We start from the raw sequence: 24,135 nt of genomic DNA, 5'->3' as shown, positions 1-24,135 counted from the left end.
TCTTTACAGGATAGGAGGTCCTCATATTGGTGGGTTGCTAAAAAAAAAAAAAAAAAAAAAAAAAAAAATCCCTTCAAAGAGAACTAGTTATCTTTGGCACCCAATAGTGACAGTGCGCAGATTGTAACTCCATAGCAGTCAGACCCATTGTGTTATGGCACATATTCCCCTTCCTGTGGATAGAGGATAAGTTTATTTATTGTGACTGGTTGTCATTTGTTTAGTCTTGAGAAGAGACATTTAAGGTGGGGTTTGATCAACGTATATAAGTATATAAATGGCTCATACAAAAATAAATATGGGGAAAAAAGGGTTCCAGGTTAAACCCCCTCAAAGGACAAGGGGGCACTCCCTCCATCTGGAGAAGAAAAGTTTTGGTCTCAAGGGGCACAATTCTTACCATAAGAACTGTTAATTTATGGAACAGTCTACCTCAGGAACTGGTCACATCAGTTAAAAGCTTTAAAACAGGGTTAGATACATTCCTAGAACAAAATAACATTAAAGGGGTTATCCAGGAAAAAACTTTTTTTTTTATAGATCAACTGGCTCCAGAAAGTTAAACAGATTTGTAAATTACTTCTATTAAAAAATCTTAATCATTTCAGTACTTATGAGCTGATGAAGTTGAGTTTTTCTTTTCTGTCTAAGTGCTCTCTGATGACACGTGTCTCGGGAACCGCCCAGTTTAGAAGCAAATCCCCATAGCAAACCTCTTCTACTCTGTGCTGTTCCCGAGACAAGCAGAGATGTCAGCAGAGAGCACTATGGCTGGACAGAAAAGAACAACTCAACTTCAGCAGCTGATAATTATTGAAAGGATTAAGATTTTTTAATAGAAGTAATTTACAAATCTGTTTAACTTTCTGGAGCCAGTTGATCTATAAAAAAAAAAAGTTTCTGGAGACAGTTGATATTTAAAAAAAAAAAAAATTTTTTTTCCTGGAATACCCCTTTAATGCTTATACAGAAAGATAATCACATCACATCCCCTTCATCCAACCACAACCCTTCCCTTCAATTCCTTGGTTGAACTTGATGAGCGTATGTCTTTTTTTCGACCATACTGACTATGTAACTATGTTGTGATTGGTCACAGTCTAAGCCTCATTAGCATTTTGGTCTCCAAAACTAATGTTGGCAATTGTTAATTACCTAGAAAATAAGCTCTGAAATGTGTGGAGCAGCAAACATAGTTGGAAGAGATTTATCAAAAACCTGTCTAGAGGAAAAGTTGCCCATAGCATCCAATCAGATCGCTTCTTTCATTTTTAACAAGGCCTCTGCAAAATTAAAGGAGCAATTGGATTAGTTGCTATGGGCAACTGTGCAACTTTTCATTTGCACAGGTTTTGATAAATCTCCCCCAATTAAGCCCGCTCGGGATCTGAGTGCTAAGACCCTCTCCAATTGTTAGTTAGAACCAGGCGAGTCGTTCAGTAGTGTGCTTTGCTCCCCAGCTTGGCACGCAGTCTGACTGTTTACAGGAGATGGACTCCATTGCAGTCCTATAAAGCCCATCTCCTACAATAAGCCCCAAGCCGGGAAGTGGCTATAATGAAGGATCAAGTATGGTCTCAACACTGAGACCACCACTGATCTTAACTTGTAACATGTTTGTTAATCAAAATTACCGTAAACCTTTAAGAACAGGTACCTTTCCAGGGTTCCAGGACAGTACACACATTGTACGTTAAAAATGAAGTGCCACCCTCACCTGGAGTCAAAAATAAAATGCCCATGCTATTTATACAGTTATTGACTGTCTTAGACCTTGCATGCTGAATATGGTTGTCTTTGTGACTCTGGAAAGGACATTGTATGCTGAAAATATTGTAAGCTGTGGCTGATGGAACTTGAGGAACCTATGATATATGTGCAAATGTTGGTTTTAATTTATAATTTACAGTAAATAGCTTAGTCAGGTGCACATATTTTCCCTGGTAGTTACAGTATATAGTTTTCATATGTGATGTTACCGAAGTATTGTGTATGGTTGACTTATTTTACGATTATTCTACACATACAAATAGTTATTGTTTAAAAAAAAAAAATCTAAATGAAGCTATTTCTTTTAGAACAACAGAGTGCGGCGATTTGCCTTTGAGTTGAAGATGCAGGACAAAAGCAGTTATCTACTCGCTGCTGACAGTGATGCCGAAATGGAGGAATGGATCAGCACTCTTAACAAAATTTTGCAATTGAATTTTGAAGCTGCTATGCAAGAAAAGCGAAATGGAGAATCTCATGAAGGTCTGATATTTCCCACTAACTGTAAAATTTGTCTTAAACCTGGACACCTTGGTCTGCTCTTGTACCATCTTGCACACTGGTCTTTTAGCAGACATTCTTGCTTGATCAGTATGCCGCTCATATACTGTACCTACAATATTCAAAACCTTTAACACATTCCACGTAACTGAGATTTTCTACCTTAAGAGCCTAGTTTTAGTAGAAGATACAGTGAGTCACTGACACAGCCATGGCATCATCTTGAGTGCCCTACATGCAGAATTGCTCTGTGTATGAGGCTTTTTTTCATACTGGCACTATGGCTTCCTTTATTCTGGAATCCATGATTACAGGAAAGAATATTGTCTTGTTCAGATTCATCAGGTATCATTTCTGCTATAATTACCGTATATAATAGAGTATAAGCAGAGTTTTTCGTGCTGAAAACGCCCCCTCGGCTTATACTCGAGTGAATTCTCCGCCTGTCAATCCCTTCTCAGTGGTCTTCAACCTGCGGACCTCAAGATGTTGCAAAACCACAACTCCAGCATGCCCGGACATCCATCCGGGCATGCTGAGTGTTGTAGTTTTTAAACCTCTGGAGGTCCGCAGGTTGAAGACCACTGTAGCCTTCGTCATCATCCAGCCCCCCCCCCCCCCCCTTGTTTTGTACTCACCTCCCCTCGGTGTGAAGTTAGGGTGAGCTGGTCCGGGCCATCTATGCTGCAAGGACTGTCTGGTGGGGAGGGTTAGTCGTTGCGGGCTGTACATTTTCACCAGGGGGCCCTCTTCTCTGCTCCTAGCCCGGCCCCATAGTGATGTTGCCTTGACGACGACGCACAGGGACGTTGCTCATGAACGTCCCTGTGCGTCGTCATCAAGTCAACGTCACTAGTCCGGGGCAGGCGCAGAGAAGAGGGCCCCCCAGTGAAAATGGACAGCCCGCAACGACTAACCCTCCCCACCAGACTGTCCCTGCAGCATAGATTGCCCTGACCAGCTCCCCTTAACTTCCCGCTGAGGGGAGGTGAGTACACAACAAAAAGGGGGGGGGCTGGATGATGATTAAGGCCGCAGTGGTCTTCAACCTGCGGACCTCCAGAGGTTTCAAAACTGCAACTCCCAGCATGCCCGGAAAGCTGATGGCTATCCGGGCATGCTGGGAGTTGTAGTTTTGCAACATCTGGAGGTCCGCAGGTTGAAGACCACTGATGAAGGGAATGACAGGCGGTGATGATGAAGGGGGAGGGATGATGACGGGGGTCTGGATGATTACATTGGGGATGATGTATTTCCCACCCTAGGCTTATAGTCGAGTCAATAACTTTTCCTGGGTTTTTGGGGTGAAATTAGGGGCCTCGGCTTATACTCGAGTATATACGGTAGACCCTAATGCCAGTGTGATACAGTTTTGTTGATAGAGTAAAACAGATTATTTAGCAGTCTCCCCTTTCATGTTCTAAATGATGTAAGTATTATTATTTTTTTGTATTATATCATTGACTGAGATTTCTCTATTGTATTTATTTCAGATGACGAACAGAACAAGTTTGACACTTCATCATCTAGCATTGATAGTTACCTCCCAGAGAAGGTATGTGCTGTACATTTAATAAAATTGGTCTATAGAACACTTGCTACTCTGGCTGCACTATAGACAGAAGGATTTATCATAAGGTTATTTTGTGTTTCTACATAATCACCGACCTATACAACAAGTTGCTTGCAGCACTACTTAGGCCCCCAAGGGAAAGAGTGTTTGGGTCCCAGACTTTGTCAAAGTCCACTACTCCACAATGGTACAGCACTCTAAATTCAACTATGTGATTTGTTCCGTGTCAGATGCAATGTTTTAGTTGTAAAGTCGAACCATTCACAAGCATTTTAGAATTAATATATTGCATCCGACATGGACTAAAAAAACAGGTTTGTTGACTTGATTTTGGATTGTTGCACCATTGTTCCTGTAGATCACTAACAGATGATTGTAATTGGTGACAAATCATCACAGCACCCACTATTTAGACAGCTATGAATAACCACTCCCGACCGAACAGTAACTATACACTTACAAATTGCAACAGTTTAATTATTATTGCTCCTTGCTAAAGGGGAACTCCAGTGGAAACAAGTAGAAAACTAATGTTTTCAAATCAACTGGTGCCTGAAAGTTAGACAGATTTGTAAATTACTTCTATTAAAAAAACTTGATCCTTCCAGTACTTATTAGCTGCTGTCTAAAACAGAGAAATTTGTGGATTTCTTTCCAGTCTGACAACAGTGCTCTCTGCGGACACCTCTGTCAGTGTCAGGAACTGTCCAGATTAGAATCATATCCCCATAGAAAACCTCTTCTGCTCTGGACAGTTCCTGACACAGACAGAGGTGTCAGCAGAGAGCACTGTTGTCAGACTGGAAAGAACTTCACAAATGTATCTGTACTATATCTGTAGTATACAGCAGCTGAAAAGTACTAGAAGGGTTTAGATTTTTAAATAGAAGTGATTTACAAATCTGTTTATCTTTCTTGCACCAGTTGATTTGAAATAGATTTTTTTTCCCCACCAGTGTTCCCCTTTAATGTCCATTCACATCATAGGTTCTTATTTGATGCTGTGATATCGGACTGTCAGTTGTATAATCTTCTAAAAATCCAACATGGCAGAACATTTTTAACACAATTCACAGATCATGAGCAGTTAATGGTTGACAATTGGAAAGCGATTGAAATGTTATGTTTCAGCTGTTATCTGTCACCAGATTTTTATTGTAATGTACAAGCAGAATTTAAAAAAAAATGTTTTTTTTATTTTTATATTTTGTAATGTTCACTTATTAGGCTTTTGTCCAGCCAAGTATATAAAGCTGCTGTATAGCACTTGAAACCTTTTGTGCTGTTTGGAGGGATATTCATATATCTTAGGGAATTCTGAGTTAACGAAGGGTAGTCCTCTCCTCATGATCCCTATTTCTAGTTGAAAAGAGGTCTCTCAAGCCGGAGGACCTGTCTTGTTCTGCATTACGCAGACAACCCAGTGATTTGTATAAGGATAAGTGTAATGCTTAATTTCCCCTGTGGTCGTGCTGCAGAGAATGTCAGGCAGGTAGTGTTCTCCTGGCATTCTAAACATAGACTCCTCTATCAGACTGCCAGATGAAGCATGATTCCCCACTCCACAGAACACCTTTCCAGTGGTCCTGAGTCCAGTGGTGGCATGCTTTACGCCACTCATCTAATGCTTTGCATTGTTCTTGGTGATGTGAAACTTGCATGCTTGACCTTGGAAACCTGTGTGATAGCAGCTCCCAATGGGGCATAGTTTTTATGCTGCTTTTAATGCCAAATGATGCTTCGGACTCTGTTATTGAGGAAGCAGAGCGTTGGTGTCTTTTACCCACTGTGTCTCAGCACATGGCAACCCATGATCTGTAACTTTACGTGGTCGTTACTCTGATCTGGGAAGAAAAATTTTTACTAACTGACTTGTTGCAGCAGTAGCATCCTATTACAGTACCGTGCTGGAATTCAGTGAGCTCTTAACATCGACCTATTCGTTCATAAATGTTTGTAAAGGCAGACTGCATTGATAAGATTTGTATACCTCTGGAAATGGGACTGAATGATGCCCCTGAATTTAATGCGCAAAAGGTGTGTCGATAACAGTTGTTAGTATAGCATATATATTCAGTGATTTAGAGGTGTGTCCCAATATGTTTGTCCATATAGTGCATCGTCATTTATCTTGTTGGTTAAAGGGGTATTTCCCCTCTCAAGAAAAGTGAATACGTTTGAGATCAGTGTGTACGACTTCTGGACCCCACTGTGAACTTCAGAACAGCGCCCTGACTCTGCACTGCATTTATTGTCTGTGGAACTGCTGGTGAAAGTCAAGTACAGCACTCTCTGGCAGCTCCATAGACATTACATGGAGCAGCTGCATTCTAACCCTCCGCTCCATTCAAAGTAAATAAATCAGAGTGCTGTTCTGGGGATCAGAGACACAGCGGTCAGATCCCCTCCATCTCACACTTATTTCCTATCCTGTTGACAGGATTATTGATATTATTTGTGCTGTACTCTGTCTTAAAAACTTTGGCACATTATATACTGAGGATTGTTATTTGTAGGAGGCTCCTGGTGGAATTATTAACCGGATATACCCCTGCTATGACTTCATTATTTATGTGTGTTATCATTTTCTATGCATAGTTTGTTGACCTGCTTGATGGGAGCACGATATCTTATGCAGGCCCACTTATATGTTTTTGGTATTATTTAGTGTCTCTAGTGCTAGGGCCTAGTCCAAACTCTCCCTGAGGATGTCACTTGATATGACAGAAACGCGTCAGTCATTGGATGGTGATAGCATTCTCGTAGCACCTAGCACCACCAGGACTTTGTACATAATATTTTTTATTTATTTCTTGTTCGGTAAGGCCAGTACACTTTCTGCTAGCTTTTTAATGGAATAGGGTTCACAGCATTTACTGGGTAACCTTTTAGTCATTATAATTAAAGGTTATGCATTAAAGCACTTCTCCTATTTTTTTCTATACCCTCTTGACAGGGAATAAGTTATTTTAAGTTGAAATACCACTTTTATTTCCATAGTTAACATAGTTTCTATGTTTACACCCTTTTTAAATTCATGTAGCATTTTCTTATTTTCTGTTATTGTACAGATAACTGTAGCACTGTAAAAGTGATGTATGTATTTTTATATATATTTTTATTAAAAAAAAATGTCAATGAACAAAACAGAAAACAAAAAGAGATGATTGTACAAGACATAGAATAACATAAGCAACAACCAGGGCGATACAAAGATTGTAATGAAGAAAATATTGCTATTTAGAGCAAGTAAGGCACCTACTACATTAGGCCTCTCCCCTAACATGGGTGATCAGCAAATCTGGAGTCGTAGAATCTAGCCATCTAGCGAACATACACCACAATGCAACTAGCAGGACAACATGGATAAACTGGGGATACCTTGTGTAGCCCTCCCCCCCCTCCCCTCTCTGGTGGATGTAACTGGTGGAATATCAAGGACTGTTGTGTGAACGGGACCCGTACCTCCCAATGATCCCATATGTACGACTGTATAAGGCGGCAGTAATCGGCTGAGTGAGAGCATTCCCAGACTCCATGATACATGTAAGTGGGGTGTGGCACTTGGGACAGTGAGTCATCCTATCTGGGAAGGATGGGGAGGGCAAAATGTTAAAACCATATAAGGCTGCATGGGCCACCTTCAAATAAGTCTCCCGCCATCTCTCATTAATAACATTTTTCCTTACCGCGTCCCACCCTCGGTGGATGGCGTCATTGATGTCCGTATCTCCTGTCCACCGCTTTCATGTACGAAGCACATGTTTGGGGTCGATTTTTAGAAAGCGATTATGGAATGCTACATACAAATCAAAAATTGATTGATTGTCTCTGGGATTCACTACCTATGATGTCATCTAAAATGTGGGTCCGGGCATATAGAGTGTGAGACCGGGGAAGGTCTAACATATTGAGCATTTCCCTCGGGGAGAGAAATCTACGGTCAGCACTATGGATCAGTTGGCCCATGGTCCGAACCCCTTTAGAGAGCCAAAGTCAAAGCCACAGGGAATATCTACCCTGTGGGAATTCCAGTTGGTCATGCAAGGGAATCAATTTAGAAAGCAGAAACTGGAGGCCAAAAGCCTTCTGTACTTACTTCCATGTCACTATGGTATCACGCAGTAGCAGTGAGTCCTTGACCTCCACCTGGAGTTTAGCGTAAGAAGTGTGAAGTAGTGCCGGCAAAGACCAGGGGGCAGCAAGTGCCTTTTCCACTGCTAGGTTGGAGAAGTAATTAGAGGAATGCAGCCAGTCAAGCCCATGGCGGAATAATGAAAGAGGGAGCCGCTGTGACACCCAGAACAGTCACATTTGAGAGGATTTTTGGGATAGCCTCTCTGGGGTTACTGGGGTAAAGAAGTACATCATCGGCAAACATGGACAATTTGATCTCCTGTGTGCCCACAGTTATACCCCGTAGATATCCGAGGAGATCAAAAAGCAGGCCAAAGGTTCAATCGTTAGATCGAACAGAGGTGACAAGGGGCACCCATGACGTATTCCTTTCACTAACATGAGGGGGGCGGACAGGATACCTGGCGTATGCACTCTAGCTGTAAGACCCTCATATAGGCCTCCTATGAAGGAGCTAAAATTGCCTGCAGTCCCGAACTTGGACAGGACCAGTACCAACAAACATTGTCGAAAGCTTTCTCAGCATCCAAGGTGAGTAGTGCAGGTTGGGTTGCTGTCTGCGACTGGTCCCGAACACCATCTAGCACTGCCAGCTCCTTCCTGCTGTTGGGACTTCACAAATCCCACCTGGTGGTCCCCAACAAGAGACAGCAGAAACCTTGCTAGGCCATCAGCAAGGATCTTAGATAGTAATTTCATGTCCTGGTTGATCAGAGAAATTGGGCGATAGGAGCTCGGGTCTAAGGGGGTCCTTGCCTGGTTTAGGGAGTACCTTTTATAAGCCAGTTTCGCTGCCGAAGAGAGTAACCCAATACGCAATATTTCATTAAAATAAGCCACCAAGGGGGGTGAGACCTGGTCCACTAATGGTTTGTAAAATTCCCCTGGATAGCTGTCTGGTCCCAGACTTTCCCAGTCACCAGGGAGCGAATGCCAGCTGCTACTTCCTCCATTGTAACATCTGCATTGAGTTCCTGACGCTGCTCATCGGATAAAGATGGTAAGGTCAGCTTCTCCAGAAATTTCGCCCCTTCATCAGTTGGGGTAGGGGGAGAAGAATAAAGAGCAGCACAATAGGAGCCCAAGACATTGTTAATGGAGTTAGAGTTGTGCGTTATATGCCCCCTCGAATCACGCAACACTAGTACGTGTGCTGGCACTTAGGACCATTTGCTATACGCGCAAGCAAGCGTCCTTATTGCCCTGTCTAAATAAATCTGCCTCAGAATGGGACCTGTAGATCCTGTCTTTCCTATCCAGCCAGAGTTCATACGTGGATTTCGCTTTCTGCCATTTGAGTTTATGGTCCACGGTGGGAGAGTCAAGGAAGTCCGAGTAAGCCTCTGCCAAAGCTCCGCTTGCCATTGCATGACCCTCTAGGGTTTTCCGTTTGACTGTAGCGCTATAAGACGTAATCTTACCCTGAAGCTTGGCCTTCACTGTCTCCCAGTAGAGAGAAGGATTATCGATGTGAGCTGCTTTGTCCGCTTGGAATTCCAGCCACCACCCTCCGAGGAGACCCAAAAAGTCCTCCTTTGTTACATATGACCAAAACAGCCATAAGAAATCAGTGCCCCAGGGACATGATGGCAGAAGCTCCAAAACTAACGGCGCATGGTCCTAAATGACCAGATCCTGTATTCCACTGTCCCTAAGCGGGAGCTCAACATGGGACTGATCAGGATATGGTCAATGCGAGACCACGAACCGTGAACGTGTGAGAAGTGTGTGTACTCACAACTGTCAGGGTGTAAATGTCGCCAAGAGTCTAGCAGTCCCGTGTGCGTCAAAAAGGGGGGGGGGGGACCCTGTCACTCGGGCAAGGAGAGGTAGATGAAAGGACTGAGCGTCTCCTGTCCAGTAGTGGGTCGACCATAGTATTCAAGTCCCCTCCCAGGATGGTAAGCAGGCCACTGGAGCCATTAACAGGGTCTACTAGGGAAGTAAAGAAGGAAGAGTTATCACCATTAGGAGTAGGGATCGACCGATTATCGGTTTGGCCAATATTATCGACACGATATTCACGATTTTGGACGTTATCGGTATCGGCAATTACCTTGCCGATAATGCCACGCTCCCCGCATCGCTGGCAGTGATAGGACTCAAGACCCCAGGACAGGCAGGGGGAGAGAAGTGGGTGGTGGCGGCGGTCTCTGGCACCGCAAAAGCCACTGCTGTTCATGATCTGCAGCAGTGTCGCCGGGGGTGGGGGGATAAATAGCCGTCAACTTATACCGGAATATCGGTATAAGTTATCGGCTATCGGCCCTAACCTCCACAGAGTATCGGTATCGGCCCTAAAAAAAACGATATCTGTCGATCCCTAATTAGGAGCATAAACATTGTATATATGAAAAGTGTCACCATTATGAACCAGTTGTAAATGTAAAAAGCGCCCCTCAGCATCTCTGTCATGTGAGAGAACACTATGCGGAAACGATTTACTAATCAATGGGAATACTCCAGATTTGCCCTCCACTGCTGGGCTGCCCAGTACCTTGCCTACCCAGAGCTTCTGCATTGTCTGGAAATCCTGCTTCGTCAGGTGAAGCAAGACGTGAAAGGGATTTTAATGTATAATAGAATACAAGATTTTCTTCAATTCTCTTCAGTCCTCCGTGCTAGAAAAAGCTTGTAGAAAATTGGGTTTGTTATTAAATATTCTGTGCTCAGGAAGGAGACCAGTTTCCGAGGGAATTGTTTCCAATCTTTTGCTCCGGAGCAGATAGATGTGGTTAATCTAAAGCACTCTTTGTTTATTAGGAGTCTGAACCTACTGGAAGCGTTCCGCCTGCCAGGTTCACACAGCCTCCAGTCCAACTTTGTTTAAAACATTTAGATGTTATTCAGGATTGCTGCATATCCTTTACAGTTACAGTGTGGTCTTTTATACAGGCCAACCAATTTTCTCCCCTGACAAATCTCAATTTAAATGGAGTTTCCTATTAATCTCCACAAGGCTTTGGCATAAGATAGAGCCTGGGTCTGCGTAGGTAGTGATTCAGTTAGTGCCAGTGTGTTGGACAGTGGCACTAATGGAATGAGAGATACACAGCGGCCAGCAAACCTGTAGCACTTGAGTGACAATATCATTAAGACAATACCAATCAGAATCTCTGGGGAATGTTTCCGGGATCTTATGCAAAGGAAGATATATGTAAGGTTGCTACATTGTCTGTATCTATGAGAGGGGTGGCTCATGGGAGTTAAAAATAACATTGTAAATGCAATTAAAATGTAAATCTGTAAATGGAAGCAAATTGTTACTGTTCCCTACAGTTGTGAAAATTAAAGGTAAATATTAAACACTTACCCAGTTATGGAACAGTCTTTTTTGTTATGTTTTGAACATTTGCAGTTAAAATAATAACCAAAGGCTTATGAAAGAAATAACATTGCTATTTAAAACACTGTGGGACCTTATTCTTACATTTTTAATAATATTGATCAGTATCACAAGTGAATGCAAAGATGTTTTCTTTTGAGTCAAGGTCTGGTTTTGGCTTACAAAAACTGATGCCAAATACTGATCAAAATCAGTAATCTGTGAATAATGCCTTTAAAGGGGTACTCCACAGGATAGTAGTTAGCGGGGGGTTACACCACAGCGTTCGTGTATCTCTGCCTCTCCCATAAAGATAAATGGAGGGGCGTGTCGGCCACTGCTTCATGCGGTGGTCAACAGTGATCCATGCATTGAGAAAACCATGGTGTCGGGCAGGAGATTGTGGCGATTCTAGTGGTCTGACCTTTTGAGATCAGACACTTATTTACTATACAGTGGATAGGGGATAAGATGTCCTGCAGCTAAGTACCCCTTTAACTTTAAAGGAAACCTATTAAGGTTTTTCAGTTTACCTTATGACAATGAACTATAATGAAACCCACCTAGAACGGGGCTAACAGTCTTTTGGGTGGTCCCAGACAGCTTCTGCCCTGTGGTTCAAGCAGCATACAACTCCAGACAGGCTCCCTTTAGTAAGTAGAGAAGATTGTCAGGTAGAGTTATCACCAATAATTTGGGGTAGTTTTGCAGTCAATAGGCACAACTTTCCTAAAGTACTGAACAACATGGACCCTTGGAGTCCACAGCTGTAACTTCTTTGGAGATAAGAGAATCGAAGTGCATTTTCTGTGTTTGCCTGGTATAAAATTCTGTATGTTTGTTATATCAAAACCCAGTAGGAAGACAAAAAATATCTTTGTGAAATGACTACCTGTATTCTCACAATAAATATATAAAGTAAAATTGTTCACTTTGTCGTAATGTATAGCATTTAACCATGGAGGCATATTGATCTACATAGGAGCTTTAAACACAAAATTGCAGACTTTTTTTGATGGCTTTTTTTTTCGAACGTGTACCTTTGGTCCACTAAAGGTGTTATCCGGGATTTGGACATGAAAATTCCCAAGATCACAATGGCCTCCATAATTCTTAAATGGAAGCAGTGTGAAACAAGCCCTTCTTTACTACAGAGTAGATTATTGAGAAAAAGGGGAATGTGTTTACTCTTTATTTCAATTTTTGAATTTACATTGTACTTGACAAAATACGCAGTGTGTAGAGGATTGTGTAATCTTTTCCTTAAGATATGGTGGAAATGGCCATCGTATATTTCTACTTTGAAACTGTAAAAGTAACATGCCTGAATTTCCTCGATAAGCTTCCCACTGACAAGGCTTAGAAGCCATGCCAACTATTTTGCAAGCCTGCCTGCTGTTGGCTTTCTATCTCCGATATTATTGAGATGCTTAAAGAAGCCACAGAGATGCTTATTATTTGTAGAAATGGTGTTTATTGTACACATTTATTTTTATAGTGGCTGGAAATGTTATTTAGCGGAGTCTGAATAGTGCAAGAATCAATTGCCTCTGTTGGATCTAGGACTAAATTAGCTTACATGTGCACATTGATTGTACAAAGTTACAACAGTTTCAAAGAAGGTGCAATTCTAACAGTGATCACTCAACTTACAATGGCCTCAACATACAATAGTTTCAACATACAATGGTCTTTTCTGGACCATTGTAACTTGAAACCAGACTCAACATACAATGCTATTCAATCTGCCAAACGTGTCAATGGCTGGAAGAACCGACCAATAAGAATGAGCATCTTACTGGTAAAACCCCTGTATTTCTAAAGTGCATTCACTGACTGGCTGTCTGGTAGCGCCCCCTACAGTACAGGGAGGTATTACATGTTCTGTACTCTTTACCTGTATTACTGAAGTGTATGCACTGACTGGCTGTCTGGTAGCACCCCCTACAGTACAGGGAGGTATTGGTTAGCTGCTCCTTTGGACACCAAGGGTGGCTCTATTTAACTTTTTTTTTTTTTTTTAGGACATTGCATGTACTGTACAGGACCCTGAAGAAGCTCCTGTCCTCTAAATAGACCAGTGTTTCCCAACGAGAGTGCCTCCAGCTGTTGTAGTTTTGCAACAGCTCAAGGCACCCTGGTTGGAAAGCACTGAAATAGACAGTGATTTACAGCTCCCAGCAGATCTTTATTACTTTTATATGTAAGGATTTGCTTTATCTGTATTAGTTATCTACTTATTTATCTTTAATCCTCACTTTTTCCTAATTTTGGATGACATTTTGGGGCTTCAGAACCAATTACCAGGTTTTCATAGAGTTATGATCTCAACATACAATGGACTAAGCATACAATGGTCGTCCTGGAACCAATTAATATTGTAACTTGAGGGACTACTGTATACATAATGCTATTTATGAAATTCACTTTGTAAAATAAACCAATGTTCACAGCCTGTAAAACCTATCAGTCTACACATTTCTGTATTGTTAAAAAACAATATCCAGACTAGGGATCGACCGATTATCGGTATGGCCGATATTATCGTCCGATAATCACGATTTTGGACATTATCGGTATCGGCAATTACCTTGCCGATAATGCCCCGCACCGCCCCCACCACGACCAACACCCCCCCCCCCCGACCCGCCGCACCGCACCGCGTCGCACCCCCGACCCACCGCACCGCGTCGCACCCCCCACCGTGATGCTGGGCGGTATACCGGTATGGATTTTTGCCCATACCGCTATATCGGTCGGGCCCCTCCCCCACCCTCCGAGTCAATAAAAAAAATTAAACTTACCTGTAATGGGGGTGGTCACTGAGCAGCGGCGTCTATGCAGCGTACTAGGCCGGAGCCTGCCCAGAGTGGAGAAGATGACCGCCGGAGAAGAGGGACAGCCCGGACCGGTTCATTCTTCACCCGGAACGCCCCCGGACACTACAGGAAGGATGGATGGCCCGGACCACCCTGACAAGTAGGGGAAAGAAGCGGGTGGCGGCGGCGGCGGCCTATGGCCCCGCAAAAGCCACTGCAGATCATTGATTTAAAGCGCCCGCTTTAAATCAATGATCTGCAGCGGTGTCGCAGGGGGTTAAATAGCCGATAACTTATACCGGAATATCGGTATAAGTTATCGGCCCTAACCTGCACCGATTATCGGTATCGGCCCTAAAAAAACGATATCGGTCGATCCCTAATCCAGACACATGCTTTTTCTTTATTTTTATTTTTTTTTGCTATGGAAGTAAACGACAACCGGTTCTAACTTCATTTTAACAGCATGCATGAAGTGAGCAGTAAAAACACATACCTCAACTATAATGTAAAAAGTGGTGTGAAACTAACCTAAAAATCATATGCCAAGAATTTAGAACAAAAATCATAGTGTGCATGAAAGTGTTTAGACTGACAGTGAAAGGGACAATTTTTATAAATGCTGCTATCGATATCAACTGCAGTACTGATTGTTTTGTCTGATGTAACAATGAAGAATTACTAACCTAAAGGCCCACTTGTTCCTCCATTCTGTATTACTGTCTTTATGTTGATAAATACAGTATGCAGAGAGCTCTGTGTTCCAAAAAGAAAATAATTTCCTCTGTAATATTCAGCAGCTAATAAGTGTTGGAAGGATTAAGATTTTTTAATGGAAGTAATTTACAGATCTGTTTAACTTTCTGGTACCAGTTGATTAAAAAAATAAGTTTTCCACCGGAGTACCCCTGTAACAATACCTCTGGGATTGGGGTAGCTAGTCCTCATGGTGGGTCCCGCCTGGCCGGCTTGAGTGGAATGTCTCTCCCTATACACAGATATACTATACACTGCTAGGGAGAGACGCATCACTCAAGCTGGCCAGTCGGGAAGCAGTCACCCGGACCTGCCCAGAACAATAGTTACCCGGGTGCTGGAGGCATTTTAAAACATTATAAAAAAGGAAAAAAGATGGAAATGGCACTGTTTAACAAAAAGCAATGAAACAGCAATGTGTGAACAGGAGCCAAGCTATACAGGGGAGATTCACAAGATGCAATGCAAGCGGTGCAGATAGATTCAGGAAAGTAATCCAATATGATTCAACATAGAGAAGTGAAGAAAAAAATCGCACTCACCCACAATTAATGCGAGAAAAAAATGTAGATTTTAATCCAAGATGTTCATCTGGAAAGACATAGGCAATGGACGTGGAGGAGTGAAAGACAAGTGACCGGTCGCTTGTCTTTCACTCCTCCACGTCCATTGCCTATGTCTTTCCAGATGAACATCTTGGATTAAAATCTACATTTTTTTCTCGCCTTAATTGTGGGTGAGTGCGATTTTTTTCTTCACTTCTCTATGTTGAATCATTTAAAAACATTATTACTCTTCTTAAGTTTATCAGAGTAATTCATAGTATACCGGACCGCCGATGCCCCCACCAGTTTTATGCTGCCCATAGTTTGAGTAGCATAAAACTAATGGCAGGTTTCCTTTAAGTAGTATTGTAGTTTCTTTTCTTTTAGAACAACAGTTGGTGCTACCTATCTGGCTGTGTTCAAAAAACATAAAAGTTAACAACCTCATAAATTTATTAAGGAAATTTCGTATTAAATTCTGACTGTTTTCTTGTGCATTATTTGTTAGTAATCATTTAGGAGGTGTTTTGTTCGATACAGAATTTTTTGTGTGTGTTTTGCTCTTTTTAGAAAGGGCCGACAGCTGCCTTATACAAGCTGATCAAGAAGCCTGGCTCATGGCGTGACATGGCTTAGTCAAGGACCACATATATTATTGTCAGGAGCATAGCCCCTGTTTACATGGGGATATATGCTGTTAACAAACATTGATTTATAGCTCTGAACAATCTTAGCCATCAAGGAACAAGTCTGTTTGGCTGATAATCTCTTTATGTAAAATGCCCTTTTTGTTTTACCTTTTTTTCCCTTTGTTTTAAAACATCTTTGTTAGTTCACATGGAAAAGATATAAAAAGAAACTAAAAAAGATTTAAAGGGGTTATCCACCATAAGGTGATTTTAGTAAATACTTGGCAGGCAGTAATGGACATGCTTAGGAAGGATCTGCGTTTGTCTTGTGGCTCAATGGCTATGTTGTGAGATTACCATAACACTGTGGCTAGCTTTTTGTGAACCTGTATTTCCTGTTTGATTTTTCTTTTTTTGACTGGGGGACAGCGGGGTTCGGGGTTTACAACAGGGGGGGGGGGCGGGATAGCCCCTAACTTATTGTTTTCAACACAGGGTGCCTCCAGCTGTTCCACCACTATAGCTCCCAGCATGCCTTGACAGCCAATAGATGTCAGGGCAAGCTGGGAGTTGAAGTGGTGAAAGAGCTGGAGGCACCCTGTATACGTGAACGAAGGGCGGAAGGGTCGGTTCCAGCAGGCATCAGTGACGTCGCGTCTGCTGGGGAAGTCTGCCTGGTATTGAGCACACTACCAGGCAGACAAAAAAGCATTTTTAATATAGTAAAAAAGAAATTTAAAGGCAGGGAGGGGGTTAGGGATAGATGGGCAATAGGCAGGGACAGAAAAAAAAAAAGGATGGTGGGAGCTACTCTTTGTGGTTTTAAAATATTATAAAACTATGATTCCAAATGGAAGTTGTTACAATGACAAGCATAATTTAATAAACCATATTTCATCTTGACAATCATATAGGTACTAAACATGACCGAAGTAGTGATAACAGAGGCGCCTATATTATGAAGAGAGAAAGAAAAATGTTTAGTGTTTGTAGTTAACCAAAAGCTTGAAACTTACTCTTGCAAAGTAACCAGTGATAATACAAGTCAAATGTCCAATTCTTGTATTCCTAGACATTGTCCAACTGCAAAACTCTAATGCTATGGCCAAATAGCAAAGTAGTTTACAACAAATCTATTCAGATAATGGTGCTTATACTGTTGAGATCTTTTCTCTTAGCTTTTATCTGCTGACTAGGTCCTTGCACAACATTGTTGAAAAGAATGCTATTGTGACATTAACCAAGCATGACAGCCATATAGTTTAAGTCAAAACATTCTCGAATATTATTTCTGTTGTGTTAAAACATGAACGGAAAAGTTTTCAGTGTGGCAAACAGGCCCTCAGGCTGCAGGAATAGACACCGTAATGATACTATGGGATTTCTTTTGCATCTTGCACATACTAAAGAGGCGAAATTCCAGTCCAGTTTTGTCGGACATTGGCCTTGTCAGATTTTTGACAGACGACATCCAATCACAGCTTACCCTTCATCTTATCAGAATGATTGACAGATTGATAAATCTGGGCCATTATGGGAAAGTTGGAATACAAAAGCAATATGCATTTGAGAATTTATTTTCTGAATATTAGAGAACATTGTGTATGCTCAGAAATGTTTTCTTAAAGGGGTTGTCTGGCGAGAGAAACAACCTGTGTATGGTGTCAAAAAGTATAATAAAGCAACTTACTAATATAATGTTATTAGCCATAGTACAGAGATCTTCCATATCAGCTGTGCTGCTTCTTTGTAAGCTGTGACAACACGTCAAAGCAGTGAGCTTCTGTCCTTCTCTCTCCTCCCCTCCTGTCAGCATGGGATGAGACCAGTGATATGAAGAGGGGGAGCTGGTATTACTGCTCATTAGATTTAACTCATTAGATAAGGCAATCTGTCTCCTCTGACAGAAAGCAAATCTTTTTTTTTTTTTAAACTTTTTATTGCAATGTAAGTGCTCAACACAATAAATACATACGGAGAGTATCAAAAGCTGGCGGTGAGAAATACAGGTATCATCCGACACCGTGCCGGAAAAAGGATGATCATTCATCAGCATGACACGAGCAGTTACATCAGCAATGAATCAACTAAAACACAGAAAACATTAAAACCAACCACCGTTTGGTGGGAACGCAAGAACTATGGAAAGGGAAACAAAGACAGACACAAAGACGAGACACTACAAACGCAAAAACACCACACAAATCCGTCCAGGTCAGGGAGGAAGGGGGAAGAGGAAGAGGGAGATGAGAAGGAGAGAGAGAAAAGAAAAAAAAAAAAAAAAAAGGGGGGGGGGGGGGGAAAGAGAAAGAGAAACAAAGAAGGGGGGAAATATCAGCCTAGGTCAGACGAGAAAAGAGAAATCAAGTAGCCAGGGAAGGAGACTGTGATAGAATGAGGTCTCTTGCTGCCAAGAACCTGGATATCGTGTATTGAGCATGGGGGGAGGCACACCAGGACGCCCATATTTTATAGAACTTGGCAGGGTTCTTACGATGTTTGTAAACCAGATACTCATAGTTCACTGAGGTGTTCACGAGGGCCTTCCAACCAGCAACCGTGGGAGTCCTAGAGTCCATCCAACGCAATGCTATGGCCTTGCGTGCAAGGAAGAGAACCTCCCTGAGGAAGATGATCTCAGTTGGCGACCACAGTTCCTCATCAAAAAGACCCAAAAGGCAGTGCCTCGGGAGCATCGGCACTGGTCGTCGAGTTAAGGAATTAAGAAACTGTATCACCTCGGACCAGAATGATGCTATATAATGGCAGGACCACATCATGTGCATAAAGTCAGAGTCAGGATGTCCACAACGGTGGCAAGATGAGTCTGGGCGCCTACCCATTTTAGTCAAGCGTATCGGGGTGAGGTACGACTGGTGGAACATGTACAGCTGAATCAGTCTGTTGTTGATAGAAGGTGAGACGTACAGATGTGAGGAGAGGGCATCATCCCACTCCTCATCAGTCATGTCAGCTACACAGCTCCTCCAGCGCGCCTCGACCGACAGCGGCTCCCCCCCCCCCCATCTTAGCATTCAAAAGGGCAGTATATAGAGCCGATATAAGTCCCCGGGGCCCCTGAGTGGTGAATACCCCAATAACCGGGAAGTGAGAGAATGGAGCACTAGACCCAGGGAATTGTACTTGGAAGGCGTGTCTGAGCTGGAGGTATCGGTAAAATGATCGTCTGGGGACAGATTTAACGTCAATAAAGTACTGGAAGTCCCTAAAGGCACTACCATCATAGACATCACCAACGGAGATCACACCATAGGACCTCCAAAAGTGCGGATCCAGTTGGTCAGAGAAGTGCGGCAACGTAGGATCATGCCACAGTTGTCTATCCAACAGGTTGTCCGTAAAGACAAATAAACGTTTAGCATAGGTCCAGAGTTTCAGGGCCAGTTTATGCAAAGGAAGCCAAGGGCCCCCCAGACCAACCCTACCCTCCAAGACGGGCCACAGGTGAGAGAGGTGTAGACTGTGGGCAAGGTGATGCTCACTATTGGGGAGAGGCTGCAAGGAAACCCAGTGTCTAAGATACCTGAGCTGGCCAGCCATGTAGTATAACTGTAGATCGGGTAGTGACATACCTCCCTGAGTTCTAGGTCGTTGCAATGTGGTCAGTTTCAGCTTGGATCTATTAGAGCCCCAAATAAACGGGGGAAAGAGAGAATGCAGCTGCCTAAAAAAGGAGACTGGTACTATGGCTGACGCATGCTCTAACAGATAAAGACACTTGGGGAGGACCACCATTTTGATGAGATTAATGCGGCCCGCAACAGAAAGGGGCAGGGCAGCCCAGGTCCGGAATTTGGCACGGACATAGGATAGAAGAGGTAGAATGTTCGTCTGGTGATCCTCCCCAAACCGCCTGTTGATAATGATGCCTAAATATTTGAACTGATCTACAACCCGTAGGCCATGTAAACAATTCCCTACCGGAGAATCTCTGATGGGCATATACACCGACTTGCTCCAATTGATCCTAAGACGCGAGTAAACCCCAAAGTTGTCAATGAGGCCAATCCCCAAAGCCAGAGTGCACGCAGGATCAGACATGAATAAGATCATGTCGTCAGCATACAGGCCTACCCTATCCTCCCTCGAGCCAATGCTTATACCAGCGTATCCCGGATGCTGACGGATCCGGAGGGCCAAAGGTTCAATAGCAATAGCAAATAATAGGGGAGAGATAGGGCACCCCTGTCGCGTGCCCCTGCCCAGGGAAAAATAAGGAGAAAGAGCACCGTTGATGGACATACGTGCCCTTGGGGATCTATATAAAAGGGAAATCCATTTTATAAAGTTAGGTCCGAAGCCAAATCTCCGAAGAGTTTCCAGCAGGAAGGACGAAAGCAAATCTTTTTAATCGATTAAGCTGTAATACCAGCTCTCCCCTTCACATCATTGCTCTGATCCAGTGCAGACAGGAAGGGATTGGGGGTGCAGGGACGGAGCAGACTGCTCTCACTGTTTGTGATGTCACAGCTTACAAAGGGAGCAGCAGAGCTGATATGGAAGATCTCTGCACAATATTATATTAGTAAATTGCTTTATTAAACCTATGTATGGTGTTAAAGTTTCTTTAGCTGAATGACTCCTTTAAGTAAAATATTGTTTAAAGAGCTGTTTAGGTAAATGTTAAGAGTTTTATGGAATTAGGAAAATGGCAGTGTCATTTTGAGCTTTGTTGATGTACTGTGCATGATACAGCAGCTCAGCCCCATTTATTACTGAAGGAAAGCAGCCAAGTGGTTTTTAAACCTCCTACAACTTGGCACAGATATTTCATTACGTGTTCTGTAATTATGTCATATCTTTTGATTGTATTGCAGCAGATTTTTCTTAATCTCTTTTAGCTTTATCCATATACACTTAATAAAATGATTTCATATACAGTTCTTCCTTATGTTGTTTATTACCACCCAAATACTTAAGCTGACTCCTAATTCTCTACCACTTCCTTACCCAAACTCTAGTTCAAAGGTTCACAGATTGTCCGTGTGGTTAAATTAATGCTGGAAGTGCAGTATGGTAGTCATTGACTTTGGTTTGGACAGAACTTTCACATCTGGATTCCAGCGACTGTTTCTATTGTGGCATGACCGTGTTTTAATTGTTCGAAATTAAAAACACTGTGCTGGATACTTCTGAACACACGAAAAACTGTTCTATTATGGTCTGGCAAACATGAACATTGCCGGAAGGCTTAATAAATAGCAGAAGGATAATCACTTAAATTAATTGTTAGATATGATCTTAGTTCTCTTTATATTACCCCCTGCCAATCCAAACAATGATACTCTCACTGTTTTGTATGATGATACATTTGTGTTAGTTCATTGTTCCATATACAGGTGATGGCAGCATTCAGATTACAGGGTTAAGTCATATGCCTGGCTTCACACGTATTATTTTGATCAATATTTTTAGCCAGAGTTTTACCAGTACATTTTTCCTCTGTATAAGTTCTACTCCTAGTTTAACTAAAAACACTGACCAATATACTAGAGCCCCATGGTGCCTCTATTATGCCTAGGTTCCCTGCTACCTTAATTTTCCACCTCTTATCCTATGTCTTTCATGTAACACAAATTGTTATGTACTTGCAGTATCTGCTCTGTTGATGTCTTTACATAATCCCATCTACGGAAGACAGTGCCCTAAACTTTTATATTCACTGTTGTTCCCATATTTATATTTTATTTACTCTTACCCATGTTTAATCACTCAGCGGTTCGCTCCCAGATCGTATCATGATAAAGCTATCAATTAAGTAATATATTTGACTGACTTAGTTTGGAGTTATTCCTATTCTGTTTCAGTATACGTATTAGCAGACATAATACTTTCAAAAAGTAGTAAAGGATAGCACTTGCGTATTCATGGAGATCATATCCTCTTAAGTAAGTGCAGATATAAAACAGTGCAGCGGGGGAAACGTAATCACAAACAGCAGGATAAATACCTGAAGGTAACAGCTGTTTCATGCGTCACTACGCACTTCTTCTGGCCACGGCCTGAAGAAGTGCATAGTGGTGCAGGAAATGGCTGTTGCCATCCGGTATGGATCCCGCTGTTTGTTCTGGCCCGAAGAAGTGCGTAGTGATGCAGGAAACGGCTGTTGCTGTCAGGTATTGATCCTACTGTTTGTGTGTCTGTTTCCCCCGCACACTGTTTTATAACTGCACTTGCTTAATAAAGAAGATCTGATCTCTACAAATGGGTGAGTGCTATAATTTCCTATTTTTTTTTTATCCCTATTGGACTGTGTTGCTGTTTTCATGGAAATGCACCCCCTAGAGAGAGAGCAGAGGTTACACCTGTAGCCCAGTTATCTATAGTACAAACATCAGGTGCTGCAGTGCCTAACAGTCTTACTATATTTTAGACATAATACTTTCCCAACAAGAGCCTAGTTATTTTTGTCTTTTTTTTTTTTTTTTTTTTTTTTTTTAAATAGACTGGCCCTAATTCGATTTTAGATGTTTAGGTTTTATTCTTGATGAAATCCTTGTATAATTCTCCTCTTACAGGTTGTGTGATATCACATGAGGTTTTTGGCTTAGTATCCTTAAAGGGGTACTCCGCCACAAACATCTTATTCCCTATCCAAAAGATATGGAATAAGATGTTAGATCGCGGGGTCCGTGCCGGCAGCGGCATCATCAGGAACGTGTAAGCTACCACGCCACACCCCCTCCATTCATGTCAATGGGAGGAGGCGTGACGGCTATGACAATAGAAGTGAATGGAGGGGGCATGGCGGCTGCATTGGCAGTCATCAGGCACGGAGTGGAGTTTGCTCTGTGCGCCGAATGACGGGGTGCCGCGCCAGGTTCAATGGAGCCCAGAAGGGATTTTGTCTTTTGGTTTAGGGAACACCTTCTATTCATCACAGTATTAAAAAATGAATTGTGTTATCATCTGAACCAATGTTACTTTGTAATGATGTTTACTGCTTTCTTACATACTCTTTTAACCCCTTCCTGACCCATGACATACATGTACATCATGGATTGGGTGGGCAGACATGACGGGGGGCCCTCAGGATATCAGCAGCTGACATCTGCCGGTAATGACGGACTTCGGCGTTCGCGCCAAGGTCAGTCATTTAACTGGTTAAATACCGTGATCTATACAGATCATGGCATTTAAACATGAAATGCAGCTATTCCCTGGTGTCTAGTGGTCCCATAGCCCCCCTTGCAATGGGCGGGGGGGCTATGGGTTGCTGGGGAAGCCCGAGGTCTTACCTGTTCCTCGGCATCTTCCCTGGCTCTGTAATTGCTTAAGGCTCACTTATGCAGCCCTTGGCAATCAAGCACAGATTTCAAAGATCAATGAAATGCAATAGCATTACATTGATCTATGTAAGCCATCTGATGATGGCTTATGATAGGCCCCTAGGGGGGGCCAAAAAATGTGAAAAAAAATTGTTTTTAAAAATATAAAAAAAAATCCCTTCCTTAATAAAAATTCAAATCACCCCCCTTTTCCCATTTTTTAAATAAAACACTGTACAAACAAAAAAAATACACATATTTGGTATTGCAGCCTGTGTAATTGTCCAACTATTAAATTATTATGCTTCTGATCCTGCACAGTGAACGGCGTAAACGGCAAAAAATTCCAAGCGCCAAAATTCCAGATTTTTTTTGTTAAATTACATCCTAAAAAAATAATTTTAATAAAAAGTGATCATAATACCAGAACTACACAAAGTTGTACCATTTAAAAACTACAGGTCATGGCGCAAAAAGCAAACCCTAAAACAGCTCTGTAGGTGGAAAAATAAGTTATAGGGATGAGAACATGGTAATGAACAAATTTTTTTTTTTATTTCAACAATAAAACAAAAATTATTCAAATATGGAATCATTGGAATTATATTGACCCATAGAATAAATATAAAATGTCAGATTTACAGTATTTTGAACTCCGAGAAAATTGTCCTACAAATCTGTGCAATTCCATATTTTTTTTCAATTTTGCCCTGCATATAATTTTTTTCTGGCTTTGTAATACATTGTATGATATAAAAAAATAAATAAAAATAAATTATCATTGGAAAGTC

General features: G+C 42.1%; 1 protein-coding gene across 18 annotated transcripts in view; it reads left to right on the top strand.

The window, feature by feature from the left end:
- The window catches only part of DOCK9 (dedicator of cytokinesis 9), a 255,830-nt gene that overhangs the window by 127,312 nt on the left and 104,383 nt on the right, over positions 1-24,135 (top strand). For all 18 annotated transcript variants that reach the window (XM_056555648.1, XM_056555647.1, XM_056555652.1 and 15 more), the window contains exons 8-9: positions 2,079-2,253; positions 3,765-3,826. In XM_056555648.1, coding sequence (XP_056411623.1) covers positions 2,079-2,253; positions 3,765-3,826 — 237 coding nt within the window. The remainder of the gene's footprint in view (positions 1-2,078; positions 2,254-3,764; positions 3,827-24,135) is intronic.

The sequence above is a fragment of the Hyla sarda genome, chromosome 2 (genome assembly GCF_029499605.1).
Source record: "Hyla sarda isolate aHylSar1 chromosome 2, aHylSar1.hap1, whole genome shotgun sequence".
NCBI lineage: Eukaryota > Metazoa > Chordata > Amphibia > Anura > Hylidae > Hyla > Hyla sarda.
The sequence above is the reverse complement of the archived record's forward strand: the minus strand, read 5'-3'. Positions and strand labels throughout refer to the sequence as shown.